This window comes from Nothobranchius furzeri, chromosome 4 (assembly GCF_043380555.1).
Source record: "Nothobranchius furzeri strain GRZ-AD chromosome 4, NfurGRZ-RIMD1, whole genome shotgun sequence".
Taxonomy (NCBI): domain Eukaryota; kingdom Metazoa; phylum Chordata; class Actinopteri; order Cyprinodontiformes; family Nothobranchiidae; genus Nothobranchius; species Nothobranchius furzeri.
In genome coordinates this window covers 62,627,129-62,643,696 of record NC_091744.1, presented here as the reverse complement: position 1 = coordinate 62,643,696, position 16,568 = coordinate 62,627,129, and the positions used below count along the sequence as shown (strand labels likewise).

At 42.4% G+C, this 16,568-nt stretch overlaps 1 protein-coding gene across 6 annotated transcripts in view; it reads left to right on the top strand.

The window, feature by feature from the left end:
- Positions 1–16,568, top strand: part of LOC107388602 (cGMP-inhibited 3',5'-cyclic phosphodiesterase 3A) — a 123,132-nt gene that overhangs the window by 84,738 nt on the left and 21,826 nt on the right. For 3 of the 6 annotated variants that reach the window (XM_054732906.1, XM_015964169.2, XM_054732904.1), the window contains 3 exons: positions 12,923–12,996; positions 13,779–13,927; positions 14,060–14,197. In XM_054732906.1, coding sequence (XP_054588881.1) covers positions 12,923–12,996; positions 13,779–13,927; positions 14,060–14,197 — 361 coding nt within the window. Of the gene's footprint in view, positions 1–12,922; positions 12,997–13,775; positions 13,928–14,059; positions 14,198–16,568 lie in introns of all 6 variants that reach the window. The other 3 variants (XM_015964170.2, XM_015964168.2, XM_054732903.1) reach the window with 1 other exon arrangement.

Below are 16,568 nucleotides of genomic sequence, written 5' to 3'. Positions count from 1 at the left end.
TAGAAGATAACCGTTAGCAACTCCACAATACAGCAGAACTCCTCCATGCTTGTGTTATTTGTGAGATAAAACATCAACATTGCAGAGCAAACAGAGTCAGTGGTAGAGTCACATTGCTGTTAGCTAATCAGAGGCAAGATGCCTGAATATCAGGAAATTTGACTCCAAAGCCTGCCTTCTGAAGCTACTTTCTCCTCCGGGTGACTTCTACATCCTCAAACAGAAGCATCTGAGCATTTTTCCCCCTCAGATAATGCCTTAAAAGTAATCCATTCATACTAAAGACCACTGCAAATGTATTAAAATATGAGTAAACTTGATCTTTAAAGAAATCACTGACAATGGCTCTACCATGTTGACATGTGATGTTGACGATGATTTAGTTTTTCCGACATTTTGGCTTCATTTATACCAAAGAAATCAGTGTGACTGAACCATAATAGCTCAGCAGTATGGAAATAGATGTGTGCAAAAAGAGAGTCAGAATGGAAATATGGCCCACAGGCAAATGCATTAACCTGAATAACTAAGACACACATCAACAGACAGCATTAGGTATTCTGCTTTCCTGGTGAGTGAACGCTGGCGCGTCTGGCTGCCGCTGCTCACCGGTTGTTAGTAGTTTTACGTTACTTTTATACATTTTTATACATTTTTACGCTATTTTGTGCTATTTTGGATGCCCACCTGAACTGTTATTTGAACCTTTTCGAAAACCTTCCCATCTGACTGAAATAACTGCCTGTCTGAGGGGCTTAAACACGCTCGCTCAGCCTCAACAGTCAAACAAAGATGTGGATCCACGGCTTATGGGTGTGGTCCGTGCTCACCTGGGTCGTCTTGTCCATCGTCCACTACCCAGTGACTGCTCTTCTTCAATATTCTGCTCACAAACTTTTATGGCTGCGCTTTTCCCTGCCGGTTCCTCCACCAGCGGCCCTGCATCTCCATCCAGACATCGCCTTCCAGCCACGCCGCAGATAAATTCATCGAGGATCCCAACGAAGTTTCTGTGTCCAAGAGTCTGGCGCAGTCAGCTCCTTCTGGTCCAAAACCCGTTGTCCTTCCCATACAAAGACCCGAACTGCCAACCACCGCATGCTAGCCCACCTAGCCAGGTCGGCTGAGCATACGGTCAAACACGGCAACTCCACCATGAACTTCGGCCTACTGAACATTCGCTCTCTTATGGTAAAAGGGCATCTTGTCCACAATCTCCTTTCTGACCATAAACTTGACTTTCTCTGCCTGAATGAAACTTGGCAACACCCTAATAATGACTTTATTTCACTCAATAACTCCACTCCGCCTGAGTTTGTTTACATCTGTAAACCGCGGGAGTCAGGGAGGGGTGGAGGTCTCGCGGTAATTCACGGAAGCAGTGGAAAGTCTCTCCAGTCTCTGCTCCATCCTTCCACTCATTTGAATACAGCGCATTACAACTCCCTGGATCCACTCCTACCATCATATGCACTGTCTACTGCCCACCTAAGCCGAATAAGGACTTCTTAAATTACTTTACTGCTCTCCTCACTCACCTTTCCATACTCTCTCCCAATCTGATAATCACTGGTGACTAACATTCACATGGATGAAAATAATCTTCTTACCAGAGACTTTACTTCCTGTTTAGATAGTTTTGGACTCAAACAGCATATCAACTCCCCCACTCACTCCAAAGGCCATATTCTGGATCTCGTCTGCTGTTCGGGTATTACCCCGGCCCAATGCATAGCCAGTTCTTTTCCTCTTTCAGATCATAAGTTAATCACGTTTAATGTAACTATAAAGGCCTCTAAAACCCATATCCCTCGCAATATTGCTTTTAGAAAAATCAACAATATAAATCTTGATGCATTCTCCACTGCAATATCTTATCTACAGCCTGCTCACATTACCTCATCACCCAAGGATCTTGTTTTTAACTATAATTTTAATCTAAATAACATTCTCAATACTTTTGCCCCAACTAAGCAAAGATCTGTCTCATTTAACCGCTCAGCACCTTGGTTTAACTACGACCTTCGCTGTCTTAAATTCAAAGGACGCAGATTGGAACGTTTGTCTAAGAATACCAGCCTCACAATCCATAAAGATCTATATAAGAATCACTTATTGCATTATAAAGACTCCATTCACACAGCTAAATCAGTTTACTATTCTAATTTAATCAGCTCGAGTGAAGGTAACTCCAAGACCCTTTTTTCCTCTGTTCTCCCAAATTACAAAGCCTCCTGATTTATTGCTTACAGTATGGTTTCCTCTGACTATTGCAACTCCCTCATGTCCTTCTTCACATCCAAAATCTCAAATATTCACCAACAACTCCATGCTACTAGAGATCCTGTTTCAGAAGTTGAACCCATCCTTACAACTCCAAGTCTTTTTTTCTCAAGTTTCAGTCTCCCCTCTGCAACTGAGACATCAAATTTAATCAGGGAATCCAAATCATCCACCTGTCTGCTTGACCCTCTCCCCACAATGCTACTTAAAGCCTGTCTTCCATCATTGGTTCCTCTCATATCCACCATCATTTACTCTTCCCTCAGTACCGGAGTTGTTCCTGCAGCATTAAACACTGCCTGTATTACTCCGATTCTCAAAAAGCCCGGTGCGGATCCCCCCAACTTTGATAATCTTCATCCAATATCTAAATTACCATGTTTTTCCAAAATCCTTGAAAAAGGTGTTACTTCTCAGCTTCACTCATATCTCAATTCTCATAATCTATATGAACAATTCCAATCTGGTTTCAGACCACAACACAGCACGGAGACAGCACTAGTAAAAATCACAAATGATCTACTAATGGCAGCAGACTCAGGTCATCTCTCCATTCTGGTTTTACTAGATCTAAGTGCTGCATTTGACACCATTTCTCACAGCATACTTCTCAAAAGATTAGCATCTATCGGCATTAGTCACATATCACTAGCCTGGTTCACCGCATACATATCGGATCGTACTCAGTTCATTCAACTTCAATCTCACTCTTCTAGTTCTTCCCCGGTTACTGCAGCAGTTCCCCAAGGCTCAGTTCTAGGCCCTCTTTTATTTATCATCTATTTGCTCCCCCTTGGTTACATTTTCCGCAAATACAACGTTGATTTTCACTGTTATGCTGATGACACCCAGCTGTACATTTCCTCCAATCCAAATGCATCCCTTCCACCAATCTCCCTCTCTAACTGTCTATCTGAAATTAGATCTTGGCTCTCTCAGAACCTACTTAAACTAAACAGCAATAAAACGGAACTCCAACTCTTTGGCACCGCTTCTGTTTTAAAAAATTCTCCCAACTTCTCTATCAATATTGACGACTCCACAGTTCACCCATCCTTACAGGTAAAAAGTCTTGGTGTCATACTAGATGGTTCACTTTCATTCCAATCTCACATTAACCATGTTACTCGAGTCGCATATTACCATCTTCGCAATATCAACAGACTCCATTCTTTTCTCACGCCTCATGCTGCTGCAATCCTCATTCATAGTCTCATCACCTCTCGCGTCGACTACTGTAATTCCCTTCTATTTGGTCTCCCAACTAAATCCCTTCATAAACTCCAACTTCTCCAGAACTCTGCAGCACGCATCATTACTGGGACCCCCTCAAGGAATCACATCACTCCTGTTCTTAAAAATCTACACTGGTTGCCAATAGAAACCAGGATCATATACAAGATCCTACTACTAACATTTAAATCTGTACATAGCATGGCTCCACTTTATCTATGTAATTTACTAACTATTGCTACCACTTTCCGATCTGTTAGATCCTCATCTGCACTTCATCTGGTTCAACCTCGAGCTTGCCTTACCACCATGGGGAGCAGAGCTTTCAGATGCTCTGCTCCATGGCTCTGGAACTCACTTCCCTCTGCCATTAGAAATACGGACTCTTTTCCATTATTCAAGGCACACCTCAAAACCCACTTATTCAAACAAGTTTATTCTCTTTTGACCTAGACTTTAGAATTGTTTCAAATTTTTATGTATCTTGTTTGTTCTTATTGCCCTATCTAACCTCTGTTGTTTTTTGTTTTTATCTTTGTAAGGTGACCTTGGGTTTGAGAAAGGCGCCCTCAAATAAAATGGATTATTATTATATTATTATATTATAACTGAGAGCACATTAATGCTGAAGACAGCATGAGACTTGAGTTACTCAGAAGTACTACACAATGGTTCAGAAGCAGATCTGTGTGTAAGCGATGTGATTGTGTGTGCATGTTTGCATGCACATGTGTGTGTGTACATTTGTGTCCAGACAGAAAAATGAAGAAGCATTAAACCCGATTCAAATTTTGTGCAGTGTGTGACAGTGATGCTGTCTTTTTCGTCCTGGCACTCGCAGAGTACAGACCCTTCTCTTTTTGCTCCCTTATCTTTTTTTCCCAAGGCTCTTTTTCCTTTCTGCCCACAGAGCGCTTCTGTGCATTTCTTCTCAAAAACCCTATTTTTAACCATGGATTTGATAAATTGGTCATTCAACACGATTGATAAGATTTTTTCAACAATGAGAACGGAGCAGGGGGCTCCCACATGCCCACAGGGGACACACCCGGCGGGGTATATGCTGGATTCCTGGAGGGAATGGAAGATCATATGCCTCTCCCAGCTGTCCATTGAGGATGTCAAAGATGTGTGGATATATGGCCTGATGATCATTGGATTTCTCCTGATTAGAGTGGGAGGACATCTGGTTTTCTGGAAATTTGGGAAGACGGGAGCGATTGGAGGGCGACTCGCACCCACGGAAAGCACCGTCCCTGTGGAGACCTCACAGACTGGGACGTTACTCGAGGCGAATCGTAAGCTGGACAATGTTCTAGCTGCAATACCGGTATTAGTGCGCAAAATGGATGTCATCTCGGAGAGAGTCACCGGACGGTATGGACAAGTTTAAAAGCCCAAATTGGCTTCACGGAAGGACTGGAATGATCAGTTTAATAACAGAAATAAAACTTTGTTTCCTTCCAAATTTTACTGTCATTATTTTACCAATTACTGCGGATCTGACATTTTAGTTCTACATTTTTTTGGTCAATTTTTAGTGTTAACAAAAAATGTCTAAAAGAACCGGTAACAGTTCTGCACCCTTATTGTCCAAAGTGAGTGAATGTGTGTGTGTGTGTGTGTGTGTGTGTGTGTGTGTGTGTGTGTGTGTGTGTGTGTGTGTGTGTGTGTTCACAACACGGAGAGCCAGCAGATCATGTACTAAACGTTGTTTTGAGAAAAGCAGTTAAAAAGAAAAGGTGTAGTTTTTACCATTAATCTCTGGAAACATCAATTGAAACATTTTTGAAACTGAATACAATTGACGGCTTTGTAACACATTGCCATAAAAATCGGGTCTAAAATACATAGTCTATTGTCATTAAAATTTCCTTCTGCTCAGCTTGGGGTCCTGCGCCTGTCGATGACATCACACTAGATGACCTTCTAGACGTAAAACTTGCAGAACCACGTTCAAAAATATTTAGGCAGTGAGAGACAAAACCACCTCTCCAAAACAGAATTAATAAAAAGATGCAATATATTTTAACTGAGCGCTGTAGGGAGCCTAAGTCTCCACTCTTTACGGTTGGCTCATGATTGAAAAACCAAAAATTTATGCAAGTCAACGGGGCTAAAAAAGCTATTTTCTAATCCGCTTGCCTCGGCTCGCACATATGTTGTACTGCAATTTAAATGAAAACTAATGATGGGTGTTTCAACTGTGCCAGTCACGTACTTTGAGATTTATCAGCTTGTAAAAGTTTGCAATTAGCATGACTACAAATCAAAAATCGGCATGTCGCATATGTGACGTCACCACATAATATCTTCTTCCCTAACGTAGCTGCTACTTACCAAATGGCCAGATCTATGGTGTTTTTTTCCTCCTGAATAAAGTATATCAAGTTTGCTAAACTTACAGACATTTTTCCTCTGTTTTTCTCTGCGTCTGGTTTGATGACGTCACTTTATGATGCTCATTTGTAGTCCTGGACTTATTTTCACACAAAACCTAAAATAGCGTTTCCCCCTGTTCGAAAATAAGCACTTTCTCGGTAACAAATGTGTTTGTAAAATTCACGGACATCATATGTGAAATCCATGGCACATAACAAGCAGTAATAGAAAATTGCGTTTTTAGCCCCACTGACTTGCAATCAATGTTTCATTTTTCCGGGGACCCATGGTCCGGAAGGAGATGGACGTGACATAGGTTTTATGTTGCCATAGTATGATGACATCATCAGCAGGCACAGGACCCTGGGCAGATCTGGAGACTACAGCACCAGAAAACTAGCATTGGCATTGCATTCTCTCAATGGAAATAACTGAAGGACCATCAAATTCTGAGGGGTCAGACCGAGGTTGAATGCTTTCTGCTCCACAGGTAACAACATTTATTTAATGATTTTTTAAACTAGCGACAGTAACACATATAGTGTAAAACTACCCTGAAAAATGTTTATGCCCCCTAGCGCCAGGAAACTACACACTACCACTTAAAGGCCCTTTTCAGGAGAAGATTATTATAGTTCAAAGGTCCAACCTAAACCTGGAGCATTTTCCAGGGAATGCAGAGCCTTTCTGTTTTATAATACAGACAAGCAGTAATGCAGGCTACAATGTTTTAATAGTGTTATGGTTGCTTTGCTTGAATAAATTCTGCACAAAAACAAAAGGAGGGGCGAGGGGGGAGGCTGAACATTAGCATCCAGTTTTAACATTTCAAAAACACAAGTTGTATGAGCCATCACCTCACTGAGATTAGCTGATGGCTGGGATCGTTGTAAAACAGAAAACTTCTGAGCATATTTAATCATACAGTTTTTAGGTATATCGATGCCAAGGCAGGAAAACAAAGAAAACTAAACAAAACAAACAGAAATGCACTCGCGCACGCACGCACACACACACACACACACACACACAATGAAAAATAACAAAATAATTTCCTTAAAATCTCCACATCCTTCACTGCTTTTGCACTGTTTTTTGTTTTGTTTGAGTTGTTTAAAGAAAGATAAACAAAGCTGTGCTGCTTCAGTCAGACTCTTGTGTGGATTTGTTTGCACACTAACAGTGTGACAAGTTCTGTAAATGTAAGCATGCTGAGCTGACGGAACAAAACAACCAGTCGCTCAGCCCGGCACTCGGGCCCCAGATTTAGCCACTTATGGTGGTGTGAGTATAAACAAACACCTGGGCTTGTTGCCTACAGAATCACCATAACCCTATGATTAACAAGCGCGTACACACACACACACACACACACACACACACACACACACACACACACGCGCGCGCGCACACGCACGCACACACACACACACACACGTGCGCACGCACGCACGCACACGCGCGCACACGCGCACACGCACACGCACACGCACACACACACACACACACACACACACACACACACACACACACACACACACACACACAGAGCTTTGAGCAGACCTTCTGGTTTTACTCATCTGTTTATTGCACAAATGTCTAAAAATTAGCTCCACAGTTCAGTTGAACATTTAAACATGAAAACTAACTTGTTGCTGGGATCAAGCATGACCCACAAACACACAACTTCCCATTGTGAACTCTAACAAAACAATTCCCTGCAGCAGAAGGGAGGAATTTATAGTTGATGCACATTTTTTTTATTAAGCATGTCTGGCCAAGAAGTCAGTGACATGTAAATTTACATGGAGATCAAAGAAAACAGGGTTAATCTGTCCTCATGTGTCTTCAGAGAGACAGTTGGAAAACAGAAGGAGAAGGAGAGATAATTGTGGAGGGAGGGATGAACACATGACTTTAATTCCTTTCCCTCGCATCAAATCTGAACAATCTTAATTAGGACATTAGGCTTCTCTTTTCCTCCACATTGTTTCCATCATGTTAGCCCTCGGTGACGTACAGCATCAAGAAGGAACAACACCAACTTCAAAGCTGCAGTATCACTTTTTAATCAGAAGGCGCTTGTTAAAATGGCACAACTGATACCTCCCATTCACAGCACTCTGGGCCGCTGTGCCGTTATCAGTGTCACGTCATCTGGCTCAAGAGTAGGTAGATTACTGGAAGCAGAAATAATAGCTGCTGTGTTTATAGTGGCTTGGGCAATGTCCGTTTGGGCTCTGAACCAAAGATAATCTGTCAACCTGTTGTGAGGAGTCTGAAAATCTGGCAGTAAAATGCTGCTGAGAAAGGAGCAAACAAAGGCCAGCTGCAGCCTTCTGCCCAAAACTTACAGGGAGAACAGAGTTTACAGCCAACGTGGCTCTTCAATTTTAGAAACCATCTACATTTTTTAAATAATAATAATTGTTAAAATTTGTGCAGAAAAATTTTACAAGGCAATAATAAGACATGTTTGCAGCATAAATCTGGAGTTTTTTCTCACAGTGCACCATCTAGAGGCGGGAAAATGCATTGCACCTTGAAGCCCTTCAAGCCCTTTCCCCTGCTTCCATTAATATGGCCGAATAGGCATAGCCTCTCATTTTTGAATGCAGCTCCAGCCGAGAAACAGAGCTAAAACACGTTGATACTGTTTATTCATAAAGGCAGCACATTACACACAAACACAGAGGCGATTCAAAGTGCTTTGCAATAGCAAGAACAGGAAAAATAAATGTAACATAAAATTGTAGATTTTAAATTCAAATAAGATTTGTTGTAAGAATGAAATAAAAAGGCAAAACTAAAGACAGCAGTTACAGTGCAGAAGGTGCAGCATAAGAAACATTTATTCAAAGGCTGCTAAATACATGATAGTTTTCAGTTTCATTTAATGGTTACTACAGCTGAGGCACATTTGAGGTCACGAGAAAGCTGATTCCATCTGTGTGCAGCATAGTAGCTAAAAGCAGCTTCACCCTGTTTGGATCTGACCTGGGATTCTAACAGCACAGTGCTTCCTAAAGATCTCAGCCCTGCTGGGTGTATAAACAGGAAGGAGATCCAACATGTATTTCGGCCCATTGAGTGATTTACAAACTAGTAGAAGCACTTTGAAATCCATTTTGTAGTTTACTGTTAACCAGTGTAGAGATTTAAGAACAGATGTGTGTATTTAATGAAAAAAAACATCCCACCCCCCACAGGTAGTCTCATCGCTTGGGTCCTCTACCAGAGGCTGGGAGCTTGAGGGTTCTGCAGTCTCACTCCCAACGCGTCAAAAACAAACGCTTGGTCAGCCACCCTCCGCGTCCGACCCCTGACGCCAAAAGTGCCCTTTTTTGTCACTTATGTGCGAAAAGGGGTTTTTCCCTTTTCTGACTGCAGATCCAAATGCAGCATAAAACTGAGGCGATGGGATATCCGCTACCGGTGCATCCCAATGCAGCGTAAAACTGACGCGACGGGATATCCGCAGCCAGGGCACCAAACAAGCTCATTGTATCTCACCCTAACCTTATCCTCTTGCTATTTAACCTTCCCCTCACCCCCATCCTAACCTTAACCATCTTGCTAGCTAACACGTTGGTGATGTGTCGATCGCTCTAAAAGCTCTATGAAGTGAACGGCGGGAGCTGCCTCGTCATTGGTCGGGTTTGGACCGAGGCAACGTGAGGGGGAGGTTTCAACTACCAAGGTGGAGGTTAAAAGTAGAGGGTATTTGTAACCTCCCCCTCGTCAGATGGTATGTTCTAACGTTCCCCTTGGGCGGCAAAGACGAAAATTCACAGTCAGAATGCATGGGAAACAAACGCTTGATCACAGTGAGAGAGACGTTTTAGGTAGCAAGAGGGTTAAGGTTGGGATGAGGGTGAGGGGAAGGTTGTAAATAGCAAAATGTCAAGGTTTAGGTGTGGTTAAATGAGTTTGTTTGGTGCGGCATCAGCGGACATCCCATCACGTCAGTTTTACGCTGCATTGGGATCTGCAGTCAGAAAAGGGAAAAACCCATTTTCACACATAAGTGATGAAAAAGGGCACTTTTGGCATCAAGGGTCTGACGCGGAGGATGGCTGACCAAGCGTTTGTTTTTGACGCGCTGGGAGTGAGAATGTGTTGGTATCTTAGCTGTTTCTAGAACTGCACTTTTCTGGACTGAGATGTCTGATGTTTTTCCTGAGATCTGCTCTAGCCACTCCTCCAGTTTGGGGGTTACTCCCCCGAGTGCACCGATGACCTCGGGCACCACCATGACTTCACTCTCCTGGCTTCGTCAAGTTATTCTTTGAGGCCCTGGTACTTCTCTAGTTTCTCGTGCTCCTTTTTCCTGATGTTGCCATCACTTGGTGTTGCCACATCAACCACAACAGCTGTCCTCTGTTGATTGTCCACAACCACAATGTCTGGTTGGTTCGCCATCACCATTTTTCAGTCTGGATCTGGAAGTCCCACGGGAGCTTGGCTCTTTCGTTCTCTACCACCTTAGTGGGTGTTACCCACTTTGACCTTGGGGCTTTCAGTCCATACTCTGCACACATGTTCTTGTACACGATGCCATTTACTTGGTTGGTTTGCGATATATATGAGCAGAAGTCTTACTCTATTGGCTAATGCTCAGTGGTGGATGTCAAAGCCATTTCAAACGGTTTGTTGCATCATCTTGCCCACCAAACCAATAGAGTGCTGTGATTGGCATAACACAATACTACTCAGGCCAATGGTAGGCCTGTTGATGCTCCAATGGAGTGTGGCTAGACTGACATGCAGGAGAAAGTCATTTTGCTTCAACAAATGTCTGTCTTGATTTCTAGGCTTAGATAGGGGTGCCACTAAATTAGAAAGTTGGAAATAAAGGGGGGCATTGTCCCCCTTTGCCCCTCTTTTATAGTGCATCTGGGATTTCAGCAAATGTGAAGAACCTCCTTCATGGTCAAACATTTACAAAACATTGGTACACTTTTTGTTTTTGCTGAACAGCACCCTTTTGCTCTGGCCGTCTCAGATCAGTGCTGTGGTGACGTACTTCCAAAAGACAACATTACACACACATTCTTTTATACAAGATAAATGTTATTCCTAGCAGTCAGGGTTGAAGCACATACATGCTGGAATGTGTGTTATGCTTTCATAATGTATGCGTACATCTCACTGAGACAGTCAAATTACTGTAACTCCAGTGCTTACCTCTGTAGCTGCGCTGTTTTCTCTGTGATAAAAGCAGAGCCACTTGATATTTGACTGACGGCTCGTCCAGGTGAAAATACCCAGCCTCCTTATTTACATTTTGAGCAGGAGGCTCGGGGTCAGTGCAGCCAAGGTTGTTCTGCTGCATTAGTAGAACAGCAAACGTGTCTGCCAGTTCTTCAACTTTCATTAAAATGAAGCCTTTCAAAGCCAAGTGCTGCTGCTGGCTGCCCAGACCCCCCTGACAATAATGTTCTAACTGTTCACTCGCCAAACTATCAAACTATTTTATATTCTACACCTGTTAGGCATTAAGACACAGAGGTCCAACCTGGCGACAGAAGAACAACAGTACACTGTTTGTTAGAGCCCAGGGACCGTTATGGAGGGTGGGTACGGCTAGAAAGTATTCCAGAAACAGTTTATCAGAAGGAGATGGACACACTACAGGCCTTTGTGCTTCCTGTAACACCCAGGGCTTACAGCAGCAGGCATTTCCTGCTCTGAGAGGGCAGGTTTTACAACGTTTAGAGAGAAGTATTTTAATAGGAACCATCTACAGCAGCCTGACAGTAGCGTTTGAGGATACATATGGAAAAGCTGTTGAGGGCAGCATGGGAGGTTCTTCACAATGTCACACTGCAAACCATCCAACTCAATAAAAAAGATAGATTGTTCATGCAGCTGTCAGATCAAATGAGAACCCGTGAAGGTGTCAGATATTTTTTGCTATTTCCTGGGATGATTTCTTTATTTTTATTTTTTTTGTTAATTGCAGGGGTGTGGCTATGGGTGGGCCTGGCTTAGCCTAGGACTACCCTTTTTATATTGAGAACCTCGTAGCCAAACAAACTTTTTAAATGTTTTTACTTTTATTTGGTGGGTATGTAAACTAAGTTTAAGAATTTTAACTTAAACAAGTAATGGAAATATTTGCTATATCTCAGAGCGGGATGAAGTGACACACACAGTACCCGCAGGCTCCTGAGCCACAAAAAGGCTAAATGTGTGCTTGTGGCGTCCCTGATTTCCGTGAGAATGGCAGAGGTTGTGTTTGTGTGTTGCAGCGCACCTCTGATCGCTGTCAAAGGGGTGGCACAAAATTACCGTATTGACCCGAATATAGGATGAGTTTTTATTTATTTATTAAAAATGCAGATTTTATTATTTTCTGTATTTGAATTAGATTTTGGAACTTCACATAATTTGTCTATGGCTGTAAAGTACAAAAATATAATATATATAAGAAAAAAATATAAAGTTGTGTTCAGATTTATGTTAAGGTTAAGGAGGGTATGTTAAACAAAATTCACCTTTTCTCTACTGCTGCTATAAACACTTCAAACATGGAGAAAATAATGTGTCCATCCATTTTCTGTCCTTGTTTGGTTTTAGGAATTATGTGTCTAAAACAAGCAGTTTCAAAAAGTCCCCATTTGTGATGTCACAAACAGGGAAATTAGAATAGAACTGCCTCTCACGTGCAAGAGAAGCTACCTCTTAAGAAGCAGTGGCTCTTCTCCGAGCCCAGCTTTTTCAGAGCCCTTAAATTATTATTTTGGAAGGTGCTGAAAATGTTAAAGCGGATGAAATTGCTTTATGTGAGAGGGATTTAGTGCAAAGAACTTCATAAACATGTTTTTATAGACCATAGAATAATTTAAGAAAGTCATGATATGTCCTCTTTAATTTTTGTGGCTTACCCACTTTTAATCAGGACCTACATGTGAAATCATACCTGACTGCACAGTAGTTGTTAACTAACAAACAAATTGTTACGTAAGCAATAATGACAGTGATAATAATTTATTAACATTCTATACTTTGGTTTTTACAGCTGTGGGAGACCTTACATCAGACTGAGTCACGGTGAGGGCTCTATAGATAAGGGAGACAGAATACCACGATCAGGTACACCAATTTTCTTTTTCTTATAACATAGTCTTGCTGGGGAAAGTTATGCATTGAACTAATTTCTAAGAATGTGAATGCTGTAAACACTCCAGATGAGGATTAGGGCCACTGGAATTTTATATATATATGTATACATATATATATATATATATATATATATATATATATATATATACACATATACATATACATATATATATATATATATATATATATATATATATATATATATATATATATATATATATTATGAAAAGAAAAAGATTTCTGAGATTAAAGATTAAAGTCAGAATTCTGACTTTAATCTCTGAATTCTGACTTCTCAAAATTCTGCTTTTTTCAGCTAATTACTAAAGTCAGAATTCTGAGAAAAAAAATCTGCATTCTGTGTATCAATTATGCAAGGAAGGTACGCAAAAATGTAGTATTTTTAAGTACACAAAGATGGTTTCATTCCGAAAAATGGTGGGCTTTATCATTGAATGAACATGAACGCTTCAAGATTGTGATTTGTTTCAATTGAAAGCAAATAAATCAGGCTCCAGAAGTCCACTGTTTTTACACACAAAGACAGACAAGTTTCTCTGGAGAGAACCATCTCGCTTTCATTTTTTAAAGGAGAACATTGTGCTTTTTTTTCTTGGCTCAGTAAAGCTATTTTTACTGATAAATAAGAAAATGATTAAGCAGAATATTAAGATCAAGTTTTTATTAAGATAGTTAGAGGATTTTTCTTTATTTTGATGGTTCTTTCGGCTTCCCTTTTCTTTTTTTAGCAGAGGACCATGTGGTTGTGTCATCAGACTATGACAGCACCCATGAAGCCAACCACAGCGACAGCAGTGATGTAGCACACACAGAGGAGGACATAGCCAATGGGAAGAACCCCTCCCAGAATGTCATCCTTCATGCACTGATGTCTCCTGAGGTAAAGAAAAAAAACAAGGCAGGACATCTCAGACATGCTAACGAGACAGAAACATCACAGCAAAGTCTATTAATCTTTTCTCTGGAACACGTACAACCTTTAACGATTATTACTGTGGGTCAACTTGTTCAGGACAAACCAATTGTGGCACCAGAACCGTTAATAATGGAGGACTTGGAGCCTTTGATGTGTCAGCTAAACAATTGGAACTTCCCGATTTTCAACTTGATGGAGAAAACAAGTGGGAAATGCGGAAGGATCCTCAGTCAGGTGACAACATTAACACTTGGAAACACCATGTTTGTTTAATTTGTATTTTAGGATACGGGCCATATTCCACAATAAAAAACCCAGCAGTCGCTGCTAAGATACTTTACGCTGCAATATCACGTTGTGTTATTTTCAAGTTATTGTTATTCTTTTTATTTATACCACAAAGTAGATTTAATATAATCTGGTGCAATTCTGACAATATTTATTAATTGTTAGTTTCTTACCATCCAATTAAATTATTTCCCCATAAAAATTATTTTTTCTGAATTATATTTCTTATATCCATTCATCCATCCATTTTCAGCCGCTTATCTGGAGTCTGGTTGCGGGGGCAGTAGCCTAAGCAGGTAGATCCAGACTTCCGTCTCCTCGGCCACTTGGGCCAGCTCCTCCAGGGCAATCCTAAGGCGTTCCCTGGCCAGCTGAGAGACATAGACTCTCCAGTGTGTCCTGGGTCTTCTTCTAGGTCTTCTTCCGATTGAATGTGCCTGAAAAACCTCCCCAGGGAGGCGTCAAGGAGGCATCCTAACTAGATGCTCAAGGCACCTCAATTGGTTCCTCTCGATGTGGAGGAGCAGCAGGTCTACTCTGAGCCCCTCCTGGATGACTGAGCTTCTCACCCTATCTCTAAGGGAGAACCCAGTCACCCTGCGGAGAAAATAAATTTTGGTGACTTGTATCCGTGATCCCATACTTTTGATCACTACCCAAAGCTCTTGACCATAGGTGGTTGGATTTAGAGGAGCTGATTCTCATCCCAGATGCTTCACATTTGGCTGCGAACCGCTCCAGTGAGAGCCAGAGATCATGTTCTGATGAAGCCAACAGAACCACATCATCTGCAAAAAGCAGAGACCTGATCCTTAGACCACCAAAATGGATGACCTCAACACCTTAGCTAGCATGCCTAGAAGTCCTGTCAATAAAAGTTATGCACAAAATCATCAGTGACAAAGGGCAGGCTTGGTGGAGTCCAACTCTCACTGGAAATGAGACAGACTTACTGCCGGCAGTTCAGACCAAGCTCTGACACCGGTCAAATAGGAACCTAATAGCCTGTGTGAGGGGCCTGGTACCCCATAATCCCGACGTTCCCCCCAAAAGACCTCCCAAGGGATAGGGTCGAATACCTTCTCAAAATCCATAAAACACATGTTGATTGATTGGGTAAACTCCCACACACCCTCCAGGACCCCCCTAAGGGTATAGAGCTGGTCCAGTGTTTCTGGTCCAGTGTTCCATAGCCTGGACAAAAACCACATTGCTTCTCCTGAATCCAAGGTTTGACAATCCATCGGACGCTCCTCTCCAGAACCCTTGAATAGACCTTACCAGGGAGGCTCAGGAGTGTGATCCCTCCGTAGTTGGAACACGTTCTGCAGTCCCCTTTTTAAATAGAGGGACCATCACCCCGGTCTGCCAATTCAGTGGAACTGTCCCCAATGTCCACGCAATGCCGTTTTTTTTTCTTACCCAGCTCTCAGAGAGTTCAGACGCTTTTTTCTTCAGCTCCCTTATCTGCTTCCCCAAGTCTCTCTCTGCCCTGTCTACCTACAGAGCACTTCTCTGCATTTCTCCTGAAATCACCACTTCTTTTTGAAAAATGGACTTAATTAACTGGTCATTCAACACGATTGATAAGATTTTTTCTACGATGAGAACGGAGAAGGGGGCTCCCACCTGTCCCGAGGGGACATTCGCAGCGGGATATGCACTCGATTCTTGGGAGGTCTGGCGAATCGTGTGCCTCTCTCAGTTGTCCATCGAGGACGTGGAAGATTTGTGGATATTCGGCCTGATGATCACTGGATTTCTTCTGATTGGAGTGGGAGAATATCTGGTTTTCTGGAAATTTGGGAAGACGGGAGCGATTGGAGTGCCACCCGCACCCACGGAATGTGCCGCCCGGGCGGTGACCTCACAGACTGGGACGTTACTCGAGGTGAACCGTAAGCTGGACAGTGTCCTTGCGGCGTTGCCTGTGTTAGTGCGCAAGATGGATGTCATCTCGGAGAGGGTCGCCGGACGGTGTGGGGATGTTTAGAATGTATAAATTGGCTTCACTGGTGGACATGAATGACCACTTAATAGACTCCAAGGCAGAGAGGAAAATTATCTCTGTCTGCCCTAAACAAAGTCTTGCTTATCCTTATCTGGCGCCAAGCAGCCTCCAAGGCTGCCCTCAACTCACCCCCACGAAAGGAGGAATGCTGACAGATGCTGTGTCCCGACCCCCCCCCCCCCCCCCCCGCCTTCACATTGTGACTTTGTCTTCGAGGTCATCGACCTGCAGGAACTCAATGCGCTCTCTGTTCCTCATTCCTCCCTCCCACCTGTCGACTGCAGCTGGTGAAGCGCCGTAATGGCA